Here is a 19,403-nt window from a genome sequence, read left to right on the forward strand (position 1 = left end):
ACAGCAGAAGAAGGCCCATCGTTTTTAAAGGGCAAAAAGGCAGTCGTTGCTATTTCAGCTGGCAAGCCAGAGCTCTTTGGAGACACCTTTCTCTGCTTCTCTGTTGCTTCCATGCTGTGTACATGGTTAGAGGAATCCACAGACCACAAGCTGTGAGTATTAGATTCAGTTGCTTGGCATAACATGTTTTGTTGTGATTTATTGATTCACAGGGTAGTTTCGGAAGAAGAGGGCCCCCAGGACCCAAAGTAAGTGTCTAGTGTGTTGTGTGGCAATGTTGCACAGGTGGCCGGTTTGCATTGCAGACTGTGTAAGTGGTACAGAGTTGATGTGTTCCAGACTGAGTGACTTGCACAGTAGTGCTGGAAGTAGACTTGGGTTTTGTTTCTCTCTTCTTTTCTTCCACACCTCCCCCAAACTTACCCCCTTCCTCACATTTCTCAGCTCCTTCCCATCCTGTGGCCGTTGTGAGATTAGACTCCACATCTGCAAAGTGCAGGCCTATTCTACTCTCTCTTTCAGTCCAGTCACCAGACACAACGCGTGGGGGACAAGGAGCAATCTCATATTAAAAAGAGCAAGAAACAAACCCCAGTGTTGACTTACCCTCCGGTCATGTGTTCTGAAAGTAAAGGAGAAGCATAAACTGGCGGAGGAGACAGTGAGCAATTAGAGGAGACTGAAAAGAGCTGAGAGAATACTTGACAAAATTTCCCAGGATTCATTGCTTGAATAGAATAATGGCATTGATTTCAGCTCCAGGGTCTCACTCCTGTCTGCTTTTGTTACTATTGTGAACACATGTATTAGCCAAATGTTCATGGAAAGAGCAAATTTTAAGTGACTATTTGTGAAATTCAAATGTTGAATTTCTCAGCGTGAGTTTTCATATTGGAAACCTGAGCCTCACAATTACACCCAACAAAGCATGTTGACTACTTTTAATGTAGGAAAAAATAAAGTGTTAGGAATCAAAAATCTAGTGCCCCGGGTTCCTGATCTCCTGTGCTTCGTAAGAATGTTGTGCAGTTATTTATTTAGCACGTGCCCATGTGTATTACAAATTAATTTCTGCACTGTCTGGGCCTGCACTGCACTGTGTTGTGTCCTCCATCCTACAAGATGCTGAGTCCCTCTTAAGAAACAGCGAGTGCCCTCAACTTCCATTGAAGCAAAGGGAGTTCAGAATGCTCAGCACCTGGCAGGCTCAGGTCATTAAATGATAACCCTACAATGGTTTAACATAACTGGGGTAAACTGGGTGAAATTCTCTGGCCTGTGTTAGACAGGAGGTCAGACTGGATGAGCTAATGGTCCCTCTGGCCTTAGATCTATGAATCAATTGTCCTATTGTACTATGCAGTGTAAACCCAGGAATCCAGCCCTGCAGATCTTACTCCAGTGCTTTCATTGCAAGATTTACCTGAGTAAGGACTGCAGGATTGGCCTTCGCATTTGTAAGTCAGTTACACTAATGGTAATGGGACTTAAACACATATGAATCAGTAAGAGAAATGAACCTCTTAATGCACATGGTTTACTGGCCTTAAAGGGTTAATTTTCATTGTGCCTGATTCTCATTTATAGTAAAGTCTCTTTACATCGCCAGAGCAGTGTGAAGAGGCCTTAGAATACCCAGTCATCAGAGCCATTGTTCTTGCTAAAGTGGAAGACAAGCTAACAGGAGCATAAATGTCTCTACATCAGCGATTCTCAACCGTCTCTGTACTGTGACCTCAGGTTACAAGAGAAAAAACATCATAACTCCCCTCCCATCTAGCCATAAAGAAAGGGAGGCTAGTTGGGACTCACTGAAAATTGTTTGTGACCCCAGATCTTCCCATTCTAATCTGCATTATGTTATATTTTAAGGGTGCCAAAGGTGCGCCGGGTCTACAAGGAACCGTGGGAGAACAGGGTACAAGAGGGCCACAGGTTAGTAAGTTTCACAGACAGTTCCTGAACAGCCTAAATATGTTTTCCTTTGCTATGTTGCTTCCTTTACCTTGCTACTGCAATATGCTTCAGCTTGCCTTGTTCTGGGTAAATGTCTTTGAGACCTTGTCCATAACTGCTTCTGAATATTATGGCAAGGTGACTATGATCTGTCGATTGCACTGTGGCTGACAGGGGCCCCGATTGTTCTGCCCCAGGACATGAGTCACTCATTATATTTATGGTGTGTTGGTCACATCATGAAACATTGGAACTGGTCCCCATGGTTTTCAGAATTGTCTTTTAGTCTTGTAACTTTGGTTCTCCCTCCCAGTCTCATTTTAACAATATTATCTCAGTCTTTTAATATTTTATACCTTATATAGTATTTATCTTCTCCATATGCAGGGTCCTCCCGGTCAGATTGGGACTCCAGGTCTAAGAGGAGAGCAAGGCATTCCTGGCCCAAGGGTAAATATTTCTTGTTCTTCTCATTCTGGGAGAAGAAACTTACTGCACCTGATTTAAATGAAGTCAATGAGAATCTTTCCATTGATTTCAGTGGGACTTTGAATGAAGTCCAGTATTTGTCTTTCTCCCCAGTACCCCAGGCCTTGCAAAAATAATTCTATTTGAAGCTCATGCTAAGGTTCCCCAAACTACTGGTTTAGACATGAACATGAATTTGAAATTCATTGGGTCAAATTCTGACCAAGTTCCAATCTTTTTACAGGCAAACTCCCTGTAATAGGGGGCTTGGAGGGCCAGGTGGCTAGTGGTTGGAGTACTTGACTTACGGCCCCCTGCTTCTCTGGTCAAGGTGCCTAAGTCTTTAAGGCAGGGGGATAGGGAGAAAGAAGAAAGAGTTACTGAGGAATTGAAACGCATTTAGTCTATAGACAGGGTAGATTGATATTAACAATGACACCGACTCAGTTTTTTCACTCAATTCCCATTAAAATCAATGGGAACTGGGCATCTGAGCCCCTAAGTGGCTTTGATGGATCTCAGTCTTAATAGCTAATAGGTGATTTCCACTGTTGAGCAAAACCTTTTGATTGTTTGGTGTGGCTGATACACATGTTATTAATAAATAATGCTAAATGAGCTATGGAGCTAGGCCCCAATATTTAATTTCAATGTACTGAGCTTTATTGACATGTTGCAAAATTTTGGCTCTTTTCTTTCTATTGTAGGGTGGTGGTGGTGCTGCCGGACCACCCGGGGATCGGGGCAGGATTGGTCCCTTGGGACAAAAGGTACGGTGAGCATCAATATTGAGCATCAGTGCCTAAAATAATAATGAAAAGCTGCTGAATATGAGTTTAATCTCTTTTTTTAAACATACTGGCAATCAACATGTTCAAGCAAAATTGTGATTTATCATCTTCAAGAGTTTGCGTAGAGTGGAACAAAGCAGGGTAAAGGCTAAGCCACTGGCTGCTTTACTGGAATCCTATGTCATTGAACTAGAAGACACATTTATTAAAATAAAAACAACTTTGAGATTCATAATATTCTGGGCCAGATCCTCAGCTGGTGTAAATTGGTGTAGCTTGATTGACTTAGCTGATTTGCACCAGAAAATGATCCAATCCTTTTTTTCGTGATCCTTATCACTGTTATGCCCTCTTCATATATACCCATTGGGCCACCAAACCTGCTGTTATAACTTCGCCATGGAGTTCGATCAGCAAAATGTCTGGCCCTTTGTATTTTGGCCTTATTGTTGGTACGCTCATAACAGACAAATGGTGGCACTTATTACTGCAGCTTCTGTATTTCACACAGTCTCTGAAATCACTGGATCAGGCAAAAAGATAAACAGTGCTATGGCTTTAGCCACACATTTTTAGTTGTGTAAACATGGCCATGCATTCCTGCTTGTAAGGGACCATTACAGATGCATTTGTAGAAAAGAACCAATGCATAAGCAGAGAGATAAGGGCTTAAATGAATACTCCCTTTTTCAGGGTGAACCTGGTGATATTGGAACAAAAGGACAGCCTGGATTTCCTGGGCCTCGAGGAGAGACAGTAAGCATTGTCCTGTGCAGCTCTAAAGGATGCTGGGCTAAATCCCATTCTGGTATAAATGTGCAAAATTCCATAAAAGCAGAAAATTTAGTTTTATTGTCCTGCCTATGGTCTTTGTATTTTACATGGTGACATATAAAGAAGAAATATACATCATAGTTTTACTCTTGTGTGAACATTTTTTTTTAAATGGCAATCACTCTCTGGAGGAGTCTTTACGTTAGCTGAGGGGATACTATTAAGTGATTTTGTTTTTTTGCCTCTTACTATCTGTTCCTTTATACCTAAGAATTCTTCACAATGAGCAAGAACAGGTGTATAGATCAGTGCAAGAAATATTATCAGCTCTATGGGGGATATTCACCCTGTTGCCCCGAAGTGGTAGCTAGGTCTCTTTCTGGCCCATTGCACAGAGCCTAGATGTATACCCTACAGTCACCATAGTTCCTACCATTCTCAGCTTAATACAGATTGCAGTCCTAAAAGTCAACTGTAGGAGGGATAATGGTTGGTCATCTAAAATAAGGAGGAACAAACACGTTTGGGTGAATGTTTGCAGGATCAGCACTTATGTAAAGTTAAGCATATGCACAAGTATTGGTGAGATCAGGGAAGTGGTGCTCAATCCTGTTCACACTGAAGGCAGTGGCAAAATTTCCATTGACTTCATGTGTGTTGGATTGGTTCCCCTGGTTCCTCTAGGAATAGAATAGCTATCTGATATACTGGTTCAGAGAGACTTCTGGTTTCTTTTGAGCAACTTGATATACAACCAGGGTAAAATCCTGGTGCCAATGAAGTCAATAGTTAAATTCCCATTGACTTCAACGAGGCCAGATTTCACCCAGAGTGCATATGCACCAAGCCTGTTTTTAGTTTTATATCTTTGTTTTTACTTCTCTCTAAGTAACTAATTCTAAAAGGGCCTGATTCAAAAGCCTCTTTCCATTGACTCCTATGGACTTTGGCTCTGGACTAAATGGATTTTTGTGACTCTTACGTTGCACCAATAATCCTTGCACATGTGTTACATATTAATGCTTTCATCTTTGCCAATTTTAGGGAGAAGATGGGCGAGATGGAGTCGGCAGGCCAGGACCTAAAGGCAAAAGAGTAAGCGCAGCCACAACATGTCTAACAGTATCGCTTCAAGGACCTTAAAAACCAACCGAAACCCTGGCGGTAACAAGGACCTCCATCCTCCAGTTGGATCCACACGCATGGAGCGTGGGGGTGTCTAGTTGAAGTCAGTGGGGTTGTGCATAGGAGCAAGGATCTGCTCTAGTGCGTCTGATTATTGAATCACAACAAGATGCCGGTCAAACCACTCCTCCTTCATATGTGTTGGGTGCCTTTGTGCTTGTTAGCTCCTCAGTGCAGCTTGTCCGCCTACTGATGGCACTTCAGAAATAGCAGCATCGGCTGTCATTTCGGTCTTGTTTGATATTAACAGTCCAATAACAATCAGATTTTTAAGCCAGCTGCCATTTATTCTCTCTTGATCATATCAACATTATGAGTCTGCAGTTTCATTCACTTTTCCTCCACCGGTTCTTTTCCTTCATACATTTGCTTTGGACCTGTCTTCAGAAGCAAGATTAATTTTTTTAAACCCTAAAACTTTTCTGTTACTACAGGGTGAAACAGGATTCCCGGGATACCCAGGGCCAAAGGTACCGTTGAGCTTATGTAACTTCCCTTCATGTTCTGCAAGAGTAGCAAATTTCTGTTTTATGTTATCTTCTGCTACAACTCCTGTTTATACTGTTTTCTAAACAGGGCGCAGCTGGATCTCGAGGTGGTGGTGGAGGTCCTGGCCCTAAAGGAAACAGAGGCCGCAGGGTAAGTTTTACCATGACACGGTTTCTCATGCAGTCCTTTACGCAAGAACGGAGTAAAAGCCTGCTTAGCTCCAGGGCTTTGTGAGTTCTGCACAATGTTTTTTCCTCATTCACGCTATTCTGGGGGTTCTCCTGCTCCCAGTGATTGCGATTGCTAGGCTGCAGCTTTGGGAGAGTGATCGGTTGGGCCAGATTTTGCTCTTCGTTACACTGGAGCATGCAGCCCTGTTCAGACGGTCCCATTCTTCCCGGGGGAGGGGACTTGCCTGCCACAGATAGACTAATTCAGCCATTGGTCTGAAGAAACCCTGCACATTGGCTCCACGGATGAGGGAGGAGGTGAACATGTACCAAGCTTTCCGGCTGGCTACTCATGTCTGGATTTGCAATTAGAGCATAGACATATTGCTCTGCTGTATATTGCACTTGTAGTCAGCTGGACAAGGTTATTCCTCAGGAAGCCACTTTTTTATATTAGTGCCTTTATTCTGAAAAATAATCCACCATGGGAGGTTATACCGGTTGTATTTCAGACACCTATTCCTTAGTGGGACTGTACGCTACAAAGCTCATAACTCATTAGCACCTACGTACCTCCAGTGAGGTGCATAGGACTCTGTTCTCCTTGAAGAGCATTCGGGACATTCTTCTAGTCTTGTGTTCAAACATATCAAATGTGGATTGGTGATCTTTACTCTACTGTTTCTCAGGGGAATGCAGGAGAGCCTGGGGAACCAGGTCAGATCGGAGTGGTTGGATACCCAGGACCACCTGTAAGTGTTCATTGTATTTACAGCTGGTCTAGTAGATTGGCTTCACTGTCCCCAGAGAACTTGCTAATTTCCCTTTCCATTAATATGTAGCATGTTTGCCAACAACTGAAATAAGCTCTATTTTTCCTCCTTTTATCTTACACTCTGGCAAATTCATCCTCCATTATCTTGGACATGTTGCATGTTTCCTTTGGGTCTAGTGAGGATAATGGGATCCTGATTTCATTGTGCTCGCTTTATAAATTCCTAGCTTGTTGTTATCACTGAACAATGTTCATACATGCTCCAGGTTCAGTGCATGATGCAAGGCACTCTGAGGAGGCTAGCTAGTACGTGCTGAGAAGTTTATCAATGTACATTTCTTTGACATTTGGCCTTTAGTTGTTCCACGTGGGAAGTTTCCTTCTCAGCGTTTGGTCAAATAGAAACCACCCAAATACACCAGCTAAATCCACCACCCCTTAACAATGTCATAAGTACTCGGGAACTTCTCTCGCAGGGCTCCTGGGGACAGATTGCCAAGCCTGCAGCTGCACGGACCCTGGATGGGAGGTGGAGGTTGTGTGGCTACTTGTTTTCAAAGTGGCAGGAGGTCACCCATCTGTTAAATCTGCAGGGCTTTTTGTTGTATCCCCTTTCCTTACTCAGCATGCCATTTTTTCTTCTGTGCGAAGAAGTGAGTCCTAAGTGAGTCCTGTGCTACCTAGTGTAACATGTGGAATAGCAGCTGTTCCATTGCACAGCCCAGTAACACTCACCAAAAGTGGTAAGCAAGTTGCTTACTCCTGGGTATGGACGTGGAGCGGCCTACATATCCCAGCACAGGATTGGGCCCTAAGAAAACATCCTGCGTCTCAGACACCCAGGAACATAATACGTTGGGAGATAATTAGTTCTGTTTAATTAATTACATGCCATTTATACTGGCCGGGCCTGCCTGTTAGCCATTGTTTTACAGTCATTGAAATGCATTGCCCTGAATCTGTTTTCTGGCAATTGTCCCAGGGGACGACTGCCAGGGCGGTTCATGCTCCTCACCAAGATGGTACATAACTCTCACCCAATGAGGCAAGCTGGGTGTGTGTGGGGGGGAACGTTTGTGACTGCCTTAGCCCCAGTGTGCGTACTCCTCCAGGGCAAGGCACAAAGTCACCCTAACACTCACATGGGTGAAATTCCCCCTGTGCCCAGGGCCTGCACAAGGTCTGTGTAGCACTTCATTCTCACATAAGCCCTATGCGGAGATCCTAAGGGATGGTGATCCTCTGCACAGGGGTGAATTTCACCAGGTGCTTAACAGTGACTGCAATGATTTAGATGAGCAATAAGAGCCCCTGCATGCCTGAAATACAACAGATCCTTGATTTTATGAGCTCCTCCATCTCCAAGTAGTTTGTAAAATAGGGATTCTACTGTATAACATTGATAAGGATAGAAAGTTTCGATTTCTTCCTGGAGATGGAAATTAAAATATACAGATTTTTGTTCTTACTTTCACATGCTCACTGGCTGAATAACAATTTTAAGTGACTTTGGTATAACATCCCATCAATATGTATTGTAATGCAAGCTTTTTTTTAAACAGGGGCTTAAGGGTGAAAGAGGCGAATCCAAAGATGTAAGTTGAATATTACTTCTCTGCCTCCATCTTGTTCTGAAATACCTTTTGTTTGATGGCGTGTTTATCTCTCTCTCTCTTTTCCTTTTCCTCTTCTTTAAAGCAATGTGTACTTATCCGGAGCATCAAAGATAAATGTCGTAAGTATCTCTGTGCTGTCATGTTTCTGTGGCTCACTTGTGTGCTGCTGATCATGTTATACAAACTGACCAAACTAAATCACTTTCTTTTAATTATTCACAGCTTGCTGCTATGGTAAGTCATTTTGATTGTTTACTGTCTGGTAGTAATTTTTATATATATATTTATTCAGGGCCAAAGCCTCAGGCGATATAATACCCTCCGTTGACTTCAATGGAGGTAAATTGATTTACGCCCGCTGAGGATCTGGTCCTTGCTATTTAATAATATCATCTAATATTAACTGTTTTAAACCCATCTTTCGGGTAGGCCCCAAGGAATGCCCTGTGTACCCAACAGAACTGGCATTTGCTATAGATACCTCCTCAGGTGTCAATAACAACATTTTCAACCGAATGAAGCAGACAGTGCTGAGAGTGGCTAACAACCTAATCATTGCCGAGAGCAACTGCCCCCGGGGTGCCCGTGTGGCAGTCGTGACCTACAACAGTGATGTCACCACGGAGATCCGTTTCGCCGATGCCAGGAAGAAAGCCAATCTCCTGGAACAGCTTCAGAACCTCCAAATCACCCTGACGACAAAGCAGCGCAGCCTGGAAACTGCCATGTCCTTTGTAGCCAGAAACACCTTCAAGCGTGCACGCAGTGGCTTTCTGATGAGGAAGGTGGCTGTGTTCTTCAGCAATGGCCCAACAAGAGCATCGTCACAACTTAACGATGCGGTGCTGAAGCTGTACGATGCTGGAGTCATGCCAGTGTTCCTTACTGACAGAGAGGATCGGGCTCTCATAAATGCACTGCAGGTTTGGACCACTCATTCCTGCTCTTTCCTTTCTGCTTGATGAGCTCTGTCAGCTCCCATGGAAGTCAGTGGGCACGTTTCTATTGACTTATGTAGGCATCGGCTCAAGCCTTTCAAATGCCTAGTTCCGAGCAACATTGTCAGGACAAACAACAGGCTTCATGCATATTCCAAAATTCTTTCCCAGTGCAATGCATGCTGTGGAACGAGAATATTGATTCTTTGTATTGTGGTAGCTCTTAGAAGCTCTAGTCACGGACCAGGACCCTATTGTGCTAGGAACTGTACAAAAACAGTCCCTGCCCCAAAGAACTTACAATCTCAGTAAAATACCCACACAAGTACCTCACTCTTAAGGTACTGATGTGAATGAACGGCATTTTGTGAATGAATTGGGTGAGAGGTCTCTCATACACAGAGAATAAGAAATCTCTATACTGTGTGTTGAAATACAACTTAAAATCTGAGTAAGCTCCAAAGAAAGTATTATTATTTATTAGTATCCCACCCAGCAGCACCCAAAAGCCCCAATCACCCATTGTGCTAGGTGCTGTACAAACATAGCAAGAGACAGCCCCTGCCTTAAAAACCATACAATCTAAACAGACAATACAAAAGAAGGGGCAGGGGGAGAATGGAAGTACCACATTATTATCCCCATTTTACTGTTGGGGAACTGAGGTCCGGAGAGATTAAATAATTTGTCCAAAGGTCACACATGGCATGTATGGCAGATTAGGGAACTGAATCCAGCTCTCTAACCCCCAATCCAGTGCCTTAGTTCAAGACTACCCTTACCCTAAGAAGTTTATACGTTTAAAACTTATAAATACTGTGTTATGAACCCTGTGTTTTTTGCTTTTGTCTAAACCAGATGAATAACAGTGCAGTGGGACAAGCTATTGTCCTTCCTACCGCTGCGGTTCCACTTAATCAAACCATTAGGAGACTACTGACATGTCACATTTGTTTGGGTAAGGCACTGGATTTCTCCTCGTTATAATTTTGTTTAGTTAGGGCCTTGTCTTACACGAGTAGCCCCATGACAGCCAATGGAAGTTTTGGTGTGATGGAAGCACAATCAGGAGTCAGCCGATATGCAGTATGAGGTGGGATACATTCACATTTCTATTTTTTGCTGAGTTGTTATGTTTGAGAGAGAACATTCAGCAGAAAGGGCCTGGATCACACTGCGGTTTAACACGGTGGTTCTCCAGCTTTTGCGTTCTGCAGATCACATCAGATGTTCATATTCCTTTCATGGGCTGTTTCCTCTTCCAATGTCTCAATCCCCTGCTTCTTAGTGCTCAAAATACTGCCTTCTCCAGTTGGCTAGAAAGGGCTTGACGGACTGCACAGTGTGAAATTCATTGATTTAGTAGACATGTGTTCAAGTAACTGAAGATGCCTCGGGATGAAATCCTCTATATATGATATATAACCTACTGCTTTCTGCTCGAGCCTTGGTAGTATTTCATATTATGAGGGAATTAGATTGTAAGAGCAATATAGAAGATATGTTCAGTAGCTGAATAAATACAATTTGAGCATATTACTACATAGCTACGTGATATAATTAAGGAAAATTGTAATTGATTCAGTTGCACCTACTGGAACTAATGCTTAATTTATGCCAACAGTGTGGAAACAAGCAAAACTGTTATTGGATTTGCTTTTATAGCAAAACTATTAATTCACCAGGCATATGACATGCCAAAGTATTTTATGGGAGACCACATCTGTGATATTGTTGGATCTCGTCAGAAAATAGATGATAACTATGTCAAGGAATGATTGTCTTATGGATGTGCACATGAAACAGGATGTATTTCTTTTCTAGATGTATGTGATCCTGATCCCGTCTGTGGCGTTAGTCCTAGTTCTCAAAGGCCTTTCTTCAGAGACAGGAGGGCAGTCCCCACGGATGTAGACATTGACATGGCATTCCTCCTGGATAGCTCTGAGAGCACCACTCCTTTGCAGTTCAACGAGATGAAGAAGTACATTTCCTACATAGTAAATCAGTTGGAGATCAGCTCTAATCCAAAGGCATCACAGCACCATGCAAGAGTGGCCGTTCTCCAGCATGCTCCTTATGAATACGAAAGCAACTCAAGCTCATTGCCAGTAAAAGTAGAGCTGTCCCTAACAGATTATAGGTCCAAAGACAAGATGATGGATTTCATTCTGAACCAAATGGCCCAGCTATATGGCACAAGGGCTCTGGGAAGTGCAATTAAATACACAATGGGACATGTTTTTGAAAGTGCACCAAACCCCAGGGATCTGAAAGTCATGGTTTTGATGATGACTGGAGAAGTTAAAAAGCAAGAACTTGAGCACCTTCAAAGAGTTATCTTGGGTGCCAAATGCAAAGGGTACTTCTTCGTGGTACTTGGCATTGGCAAGAAAGTGAATGTCAAGAATATCTACAGCTTGGCTAGTGAGCCAAATGATGTGTTCTTCAAATTAGTCGAGAAGCCGTCTGAGCTGCATGAAGAGCCCTTACTGCGCTTTGCAAAATTGTTACCGTCGTTTATCAGCAGTAAGTAGAACATAGCACAGGCATGGGGGAAAGTGGAAGAATAAAGATGTTAATATGATAATGCAGCTTGGAGATGGGGACAGAATGAAAGTACAGAAAATTAGCAGTTGTTGGCATGGCTTTTTTGTCTTATTTGATTTTAACTAGAGATGGGCCTCAAGCCCGAACTGCAGATCTGAACACCTGAGGATGTTAGGCAAGTTTGCCTCTGGAACCAATCAAGATGCCTGGTGCCTAGGTCCATACATTAAAATTCTGAATCTAGGCAGCTCAGCTCTTTGGGGACCTTTGGCTCTGAATCTGCATTTTGCAGTTTCGAGTCAGCCCTAATTATAACATTTTTTTATTCTTTCATCTTGTAGATGCCAATTGGTTCCACAGAAAGGGAGTTCTGGGCTGGCTGCTTTGGGCAGTGCAAAATCTTTCGTCATACTAAGTCTTTGGTGGCTCAAAGAACCACAGTGATTGAGGAGATTCTCAGGGGCAGGCCCAGGGAAGCTTTGTTTCTTGCTGTCCTGTAGCACGCTGGAAACTCACTAAGCATGCTCTCCTCTTCACCCCAGCACCCCACCCTGGCGATATTTGAACAGCTCAAATGAGGAATTACCGTTCTCTGAGCGTAATGCTCAGGCATTTAGTGATGTAAACCACGCTGACCAAAGATTCAGATCCCAATAGTTTTCTCGGCCCTTTGTCATTCAGAGGCAGTAACCTGAGTTCCATGTAACTTACTGTGCATGGCTCCTTTAGAGGTGCCTTGAAAACCAAATCTCTGTTGCACCAGAAATGCCTGTCAGCAAGTGTAATGTTACTGGCCTCAGCTGGTGCAAATGGTCACAACTCACCATTAACTTCAACTTATGCAAGTTGAGATCTGGCCCACTGAGAGGAGAATTGGGTGCTTTGCTGAGGCCATTAGCTCTAGTGTTTATGTTCACCCTCTTGGGGTTCTTCACAGCACTGTCTCTCCTACAATACACAATCTGCCTGCTGCAGTACCAAAAGCAACCCATTGGGCTAACAAAGCCTAAGTGTTGGGATTTCCCCCTGCAGACTCCACAACTACCCACCATCATACAGTCTCGGCACCTGGGAATAAAATATACGTTTAGAACTCTGCAGCTTGATTTCCCCATCTCCGCAGGAAGGAGGCCTAGATCCTTTAAATTGTCAGAAAAATATTACGTTCCGCTGAGCCTGTACTGTGGGAACACATGGGTTTTGTTTAAGTACAGCAGGGTTTAGGCATTATCTAATATGCTCAACCAATGTATTCTTATGGTTTGTCCTGATATAAATCTAAAACTTATGATCCCCATGGAGCTGTTGCTGTCTTGAAATAATAAATATACCGTTTTAAGCAACAGCTTAATTTCTTGTAGTGATCAATGGAGCTGGTGCCAGAGATATTATAATATAGTCGTTAACACAACATTCCAACCTAAAACAGGTCCGCTGTCTTTTGTGGCCAAAGTGAGATCAATGTGGTTAAATTAACATGAAATAATTGTTATGCTGAGTTGATTAATCATTTTTTTAAAGGTATTACCATTATTAAAAAACAACATTTCACATTGAGCTGTTTCTCTCTCTAGGTGAAAACTCTTTTTACCTGTCTCCAGACATACGGAAACAATGTGATTGGTTCCAAGGTGATCAGTCAGCAAAGAGCTCTTCTAAATTTGGCCAAAAAACATTGTAAGTAGGAGTTTTTCTGCAACAGATTAGGCTTGGGAAGCCAAATCTCTGAGGGACAAGCACTGTCTTCATATTCCTTGTCATACTGAATTAAACTGAATCCTGGATCTTCCCACAGGGCATCTAAGTGTTTCTGAGCCTGCTGTCCTTAGTGCTGCAGCAAAGGAGCAGCACATCTGTCTTTAGATAATTTTGATATACAAATATACTATGCAGCGTATAAAACTATCTTCCTCGTTTGGACCAAGATTTCCAAAAGTGGTTGATGGTTTTGGGTGCTCAACTTGGCCCACCATAAAAGGACCTGATTTACAGAGACCAGTTGCTCAGCACTGTCTAAACACCAGGCCCTTCTTAGGTAGCATTTCCCAAACTTTTGAAAGCTGATCCTCTGCTTCAGGAAAATGAAACCAATCACACTCCCATTCAACCTGGCCGGGTGGTGTTAAAAGCTGACCCCTCTCAATTTATACATCTCCTGCTCCAGCTAGTGCTTTGCACTCCCTTAGGGGGCACTTTGGGAAACACTGCTTTAGGGGGTCTCAAGTGGGACACCCCAAAAGTAAGACACTCGCTATGACTTGCATCTTTGGAAAATCTTGGTCCTGTATTTTCCTAAGCAGATTTTTTTATGTTAAATTTACAAGTCATGTCAATGGACCCATCCTCCAGGTTCTCTCTTCATGAAAATCCCAGTAATTTGAATGAGAATTCCAGGTATAGAGCAAGCAAGACAGCCTAATATACCTCGCTATTCATCTATTAATTGTGTATCTTTCTCTTACTTCACTGGCATCATTGTAAATCACTGCTAAAATGATTGTGCTATCATGGGATGTCGTGCATGGTAAGGGTTGTTGCCTTCTCTCATACCACAATCATGCCATAAAGCATGGTCTAGGTATACTTGGTCCTGCCTCACCATAGTGGGCAGGGATGGAGTAGATAATCGCTTGAGGTCCCTTCCAGCCCTACATTGCTATGAGTCTATGTGTGGCAAGATGATTCAGCTCGTATGGTGATAGACAGGATAGAAAAAGCAGGACAGGTATGTCTGAAAATGAGAACAATGAATTTCTTTTTAAAAGCTTATACTATAGCAGGGGTGGGCGAACTTTTTGGCCTGAGGGGTATAGAAATTGTATGGTGGGCCATTAATGCTCACGGAATTGGGGGTAGGGGTGCAGGAGGGGGTGAGGGCTCCAGCTGGGGGTGTGGGCTCTGAGGTGGGGCCAGAAATGAGGAGTTCAGGGTGAGGGAGGGGGCTCTGGGTTGGTGTGAGGGAAAGTGTGGGCTCTGGGGTGGAGCTGGGGAGTTTGGGGTAAAGGAGGGGGCTCCAGGCTGGGACCAAGGGGTTCGGAGGGTGGGAGAGGGATCAGGGCTGGGGTAGGGGGTTGGGATATGGGGGAGGGGTGTAAGGGCTCCGGCTGGAGGTGTGGGCTCTGGGGTGGGGCCGGGGATGAGGGGTTTGGGGTGCAGGAGGCTGCTCCGGACTGGGACCAATGGGTTCGGAGGACAGGAGGGCAATCAGGGATGGGGCAGGCTGTTGGGGCATGGGGGGTGGAGGGGGAAGGGGAGGGCTCCGGCTGCGGATGAGGGGTTTGGGGTACAAGAGGGGACTCTGGGCTGGGACCAAGGGGTTCGGAGGGCAGGAGGGGGATCAGGGCTGTGGCAGGGGATTGGGGCGCAGGCTCCGGGTAGCACTTACCGCAAGCAGCTCCTGGAAGCATGTCCCCCCATCCAGCTCCGAGGTGTGGCCAGGCAGCTCTGCGTACTGCCCCATCCACAGGTGCCACCCCTGCAGCTCCCATTGGCCAGGAACCGTGGCCAATGGGAGCTGCGGGAGCGGTGCCTGCAGATGGGGCAGTGCGCAGAGCCGCCTGGCCGTGCCTCCGTGTACTACATAGGAGCCGGAGGGGGGTCATGCCGGCTGCTTCCTGGGAGACGACGCGCAGAGCAGGGCGAACCCCTGACCCCACTCCCCGGCTGGAGTGCCGGAGCAGGGCAAACCCCTGACCCTACTCCCTGGCTGGAGCCGAGGGCCAGATTAAATGGTCTGACGGGCTGGATGTGGCCTGTGGGCCGTAGTTTGCCCACCCCTGTACTATAGGATACCTACAGCGCCGTCTAATTAATGGCCTCCTTACCAACAGAACTTGTAACGTGCCTGCCATGATAGTAATTAGGTGTAGCATTCAGCTGCTTGGCAGAAATCCACCAGCTTCTCATTTCTCTGTGGGCGCAGCCTACAGCACAGGGAAGCCCATGGAAAGATTCCCATTGACTTAGTGAACTTTTATGAGTCCTTCTACCTCCAGAACTCTAGTATCACACGAAGAAAGATGTTATTGCCCGGCACAGCTACGTTTTGTGTTAAATAGAAAAATATAGCGATCGGTAACAACTGGTTTGGTTTAAACAGACATGGTGCAAATAATGTGACTACCAGTGCGCCTACGACCACAACTGCGCCTACGACCACAACTGTGCGTACGACCACAACAGTGCGTACGACCACAACTGCGCCTACGACCACAACTGCGCCTACGACCACAACTGCGCCTACGACCACAACAAGCCCAACTACGAGTGCGCGGAAAGCTACAACGGCAAACGCAACCACCAGTGCGCGGAAAGCTACGGCTACAACTGGAAGCAAAACTCCCAGTGCACGCATAGCTGCTACAGACCAGCCAGCGGGTATGGACGGTATTCCCCAGTCTTCCCTTTTTTAGAAGATTGAGATCCGGGGTCTGGGCAGTAAAATCCAGTGCTCACTTTTTCAAATACTGGGAAATAAAAAGGCAGAGCGTTCTGTCTCAGAAAGGACTATATTAATTAAAAAGTGCCTAGAGGGCCAAATCCTCTACTGGTGTAAAGTGGTATAATGCTCTTGACTTCAATGGAGCTTAAATATAGTAAATGAGCTATACAGTCCAACCCAGTGCAGCCGGGTCATAGGTGTAATGCCACTGGTTTGACCTTGAGGGTCTTTAATACCATTATAGCAGGGCTGAATTTGGCCCACTGTGGTTAAGCACATAGCCACTGTGTAGGATCATTTGACTTCTGAGTCAGCTAAATGGAAACGTTGCAGTCTGTGCAGACAGACCCAATGCTGGCACCATATATGGGAAAAGAAAGCCTCTTATGCGAGCAATGGTAATTTAAAAGAGCTATGCCATATGGTTTTGTCAGGGGGTTGCACAAGTCTTTACTTTTCAGTGACAGAAGTAACAAAGAACATATGCAGAGAAACATGTCTCCATGTAAATATACGGTTACACTTTCATTAGGGGTCAACTCTGTCGTCAGCTTGCAGAGGAGACCCAGTCTCATGCTTCACTGGAGTTTTCAGCCAGTTTTCTAACTGTTTTATCCAACATTGTATCATAGTTTTGTCCAGAGCTGGGAAAACTCTTCATGGCAAATAATTTGACTCATTTAGATCTATTTTCTGTTAATAAATTACCCTTGGGTGGCCACTGGGTTAGGGCTTCAGCTGGTACAACTCAGAGGTCAGTGGAGCTATGCCAGCTTATAATGTGGCCTGCTGGTGTTTGCAGATTTGTTTGCTATTTGAAATTGTTAGGAACATCATACAAACATATTCGAGTTTGTGGGAGGCTTGTTTGCTTTGAAGATGTCTTTGGCTAGTCACTCTTCTTATACGTGGATTGTGATTTGGTCACTTGTCACATCAGATAGCTGGGTGATCGAAACTTTTATAAAGAGGAAGAGGGAAAGCAGGAATGTTTCAGGGTTCATCACAGGAACATTTCTGCCATAGACCTTCACATGATAATATTTTTGCTCAAGGTTTCCCAAGCGCCCGCTTTCCGTGAACTTTCTTATGAACAAAAAACGCTGCTGATGCCAATGAGTGCGGAAAAGCCCGTTAACATCTTCTAGGCACAGAAACATTCAGAAATAGGTTGTTGCAGCTCCACCCAGCTCTAGTTTTGCCTCTAGAAAGAAAATTATGTGCATGTGAATGAAAACGATTGAAGAAATATTGTGCCCATTTAGAACTGAATTGCTGATTTTGAGGAGTTGAAGTAACACATGGCACTACGTGCTTTCTTTTTTTAAGCTCTAACCCTGCTACCTATAAATTAGCTGGAGAGAGCAGACGAGGGTCTGGTCTAGTCTCGAAAATTAGGTCGGCATAACTACGTCACTCAAGGGTGTGAAAAATCCACACCCCTGAGCAGTGTAGTTAAATTGACCTAAATCACCTCGTAGCCAGTGCTAGGTCAATGGAAGAATTCTTCGGCTGACCTAGCTACCACCTCTCAGGGAGGTAGATCACCAACACTAACAGGAGAACCCCTCCCGTTAGCATAGGTGTTGTCTACACTGAAACACTGCCGTGGCACAGCTGTGCTGCTGTAGCATTTTAAGTGCTGGGGCAAGGGCTGGGGCTGTTCCGCTGTGGTCATGGGGCAATCTTCCTCCAAGACTGTAGCTCAGCAGCAGACCCTAAAGTGCAAAGCAGCCTTCACAGAGCTGCTGTGGTATCTGCAGCTACTGTCCTCCTGCTCCATTTCTGTGGGGATATTTTGGCCACATAAACACAGATCTACCAGCCCTGATTCTTCCCTGATCTGCAAAGGCTTCTCAAACCCTACTGCAGCAGTCCAGATTAAGCCCTCTCGTTGCACATCCCTTGCAGTCTCCATGGAGCCCTCAAACCATGTCCCTTTTTGAGCAGTGAACCCATCGCGGTTGCACTATCCATTGGTCTTTTCTGGTCCCACAATGGGATGGGCAAAGATCAAGAGTTTTTTCTTAATGAACAAACATGAGATACTTGAGAAACACTGACTAAAGCAGTTTCCAAGTGTGAATTAAAGAGCACGATTCATTTTCTCTAGAGCATTTTTAAAAATTCAGTTCAGAACCATGGTACTATACCATACATGGCATTTCAACCAAGATTTTCACAAGTGACCAGGGATTTGGGGTGTCTCAATTTTTGAGTGCCCAACTTGACACCCCTTGAAGGGTCCTGTGCTTCAGGAAGGGCAGCACATCCACCCTCTGAAACGCACTTCTGAAAATATTGGCCTTAGTATTCCATAATCTGTTCTATACGGTGATAATTAAAGCCTTGGTTAACCTTCCCATCCTCCTCCTCAGGAACAGCTAATTGGACTAGAATTCCTTATGCACCAAACCATCCCCTCAGCTTTTCTCTTCGAAGCTTCTGACTTTAGTTTGTGTTGCACTGCAGTTAAAGTGAAGAGTGAAATCCAGATCATTGACATCACTGAGAACAGCGCTAAGCTACGCTGGGTGAACCCTGAACCCCAGACCCTTGACTTCTTTGACATCACCATCACCTCAGCACAGGACCACTCTCTAGTCCTGAAGCTAAACGTAACCAGCACTGAACGGGTGATCGGAGGCCTCAGAAGCGGGCAGAAATACCAGGTAGCAATTACTGGGTACCACAAATCACAAGCCAAAGTAACCTACATGGAAACGTTCAGCACAAGTAAGTGTCTTTCTGGGCATGTGGGATGGAATAAACATTTTTTTCCAGGGGAGATGCTGAAAACATTAAATGGAAAAAGTCACAAACAATGGAGAGTAAATTGGTGATGATTATGATGATTCATGCCTTGATAATGCCCAGTGTGTAACCGTATGTCTTACATGCCACCTCTCAGCGCAGCAGCCTGGTCTGTAGTGCAATGGCAAACAGAAATTGTTTGCAACAGCAAATACAAGTTGTCATTTCAACGCAGTTAAACTGATGAAGATTTCAATGGACTAGTCCATTCCTCAAAGAGGAATTTGTTTCTTATTGTGCGTACAGCCCCGAGCACGATGGGGCCCTGATCTTTGACTCAGGCCTTCAGTATCAAAAGAGCTCAGCTTCCCAGCTGTACTAGTATAACATATTATACAGGTCCATTCAGAGGGGATTAAGCAGCAGGTTAGTCCTCTGGAGACCCAAGTTCAAATCCATGTGTAGGTAACTCATGAAAAGCACCAAACGCTTTGGC

General features: G+C 44.5%; 1 protein-coding gene across 2 annotated transcripts in view; it reads left to right on the forward strand.

The window, feature by feature from the left end:
• COL6A3 (collagen type VI alpha 3 chain) overlaps positions 1-19,403 on the forward strand; it is a 109,765-nt gene that overhangs the window by 73,831 nt on the left and 16,531 nt on the right. The window contains exons 23-40 of one of the 2 annotated variants that reach the window (XM_084643471.1): positions 213-248; positions 1,873-1,935; positions 2,344-2,406; positions 3,132-3,194; positions 3,909-3,971; positions 5,034-5,084; positions 5,609-5,644; positions 5,751-5,813; positions 6,523-6,585; positions 8,171-8,203; positions 8,307-8,343; positions 8,447-8,458; positions 8,654-9,147; positions 10,021-10,120; positions 10,987-11,691; positions 13,287-13,389; positions 15,812-16,089; positions 18,626-18,889. In XM_084643471.1, the coding sequence (XP_084499597.1) occupies positions 213-248; positions 1,873-1,935; positions 2,344-2,406; positions 3,132-3,194; positions 3,909-3,971; positions 5,034-5,084; positions 5,609-5,644; positions 5,751-5,813; positions 6,523-6,585; positions 8,171-8,203; positions 8,307-8,343; positions 8,447-8,458; positions 8,654-9,147; positions 10,021-10,120; positions 10,987-11,691; positions 13,287-13,389; positions 15,812-16,089; positions 18,626-18,889 (2,527 nt within the window). Of the gene's footprint in view, positions 1-212; positions 249-1,872; positions 1,936-2,343; positions 2,407-3,131; positions 3,195-3,908; positions 3,972-5,033; positions 5,085-5,608; positions 5,645-5,750; positions 5,814-6,522; positions 6,586-8,170; positions 8,204-8,306; positions 8,478-8,653; positions 9,148-10,020; positions 10,121-10,986; positions 11,692-13,286; positions 13,390-15,811; positions 16,090-18,625; positions 18,890-19,403 lie in introns of those variants that run through there. The other variant, XM_084643470.1, reaches the window with a different exon arrangement.

Source organism: Lepidochelys olivacea (assembly GCF_965140295.1).
Source record: "Lepidochelys olivacea isolate rLepOli2 genome assembly, chromosome: 11".
Lineage (NCBI taxonomy): Eukaryota > Metazoa > Chordata > Testudines > Cheloniidae > Lepidochelys > Lepidochelys olivacea.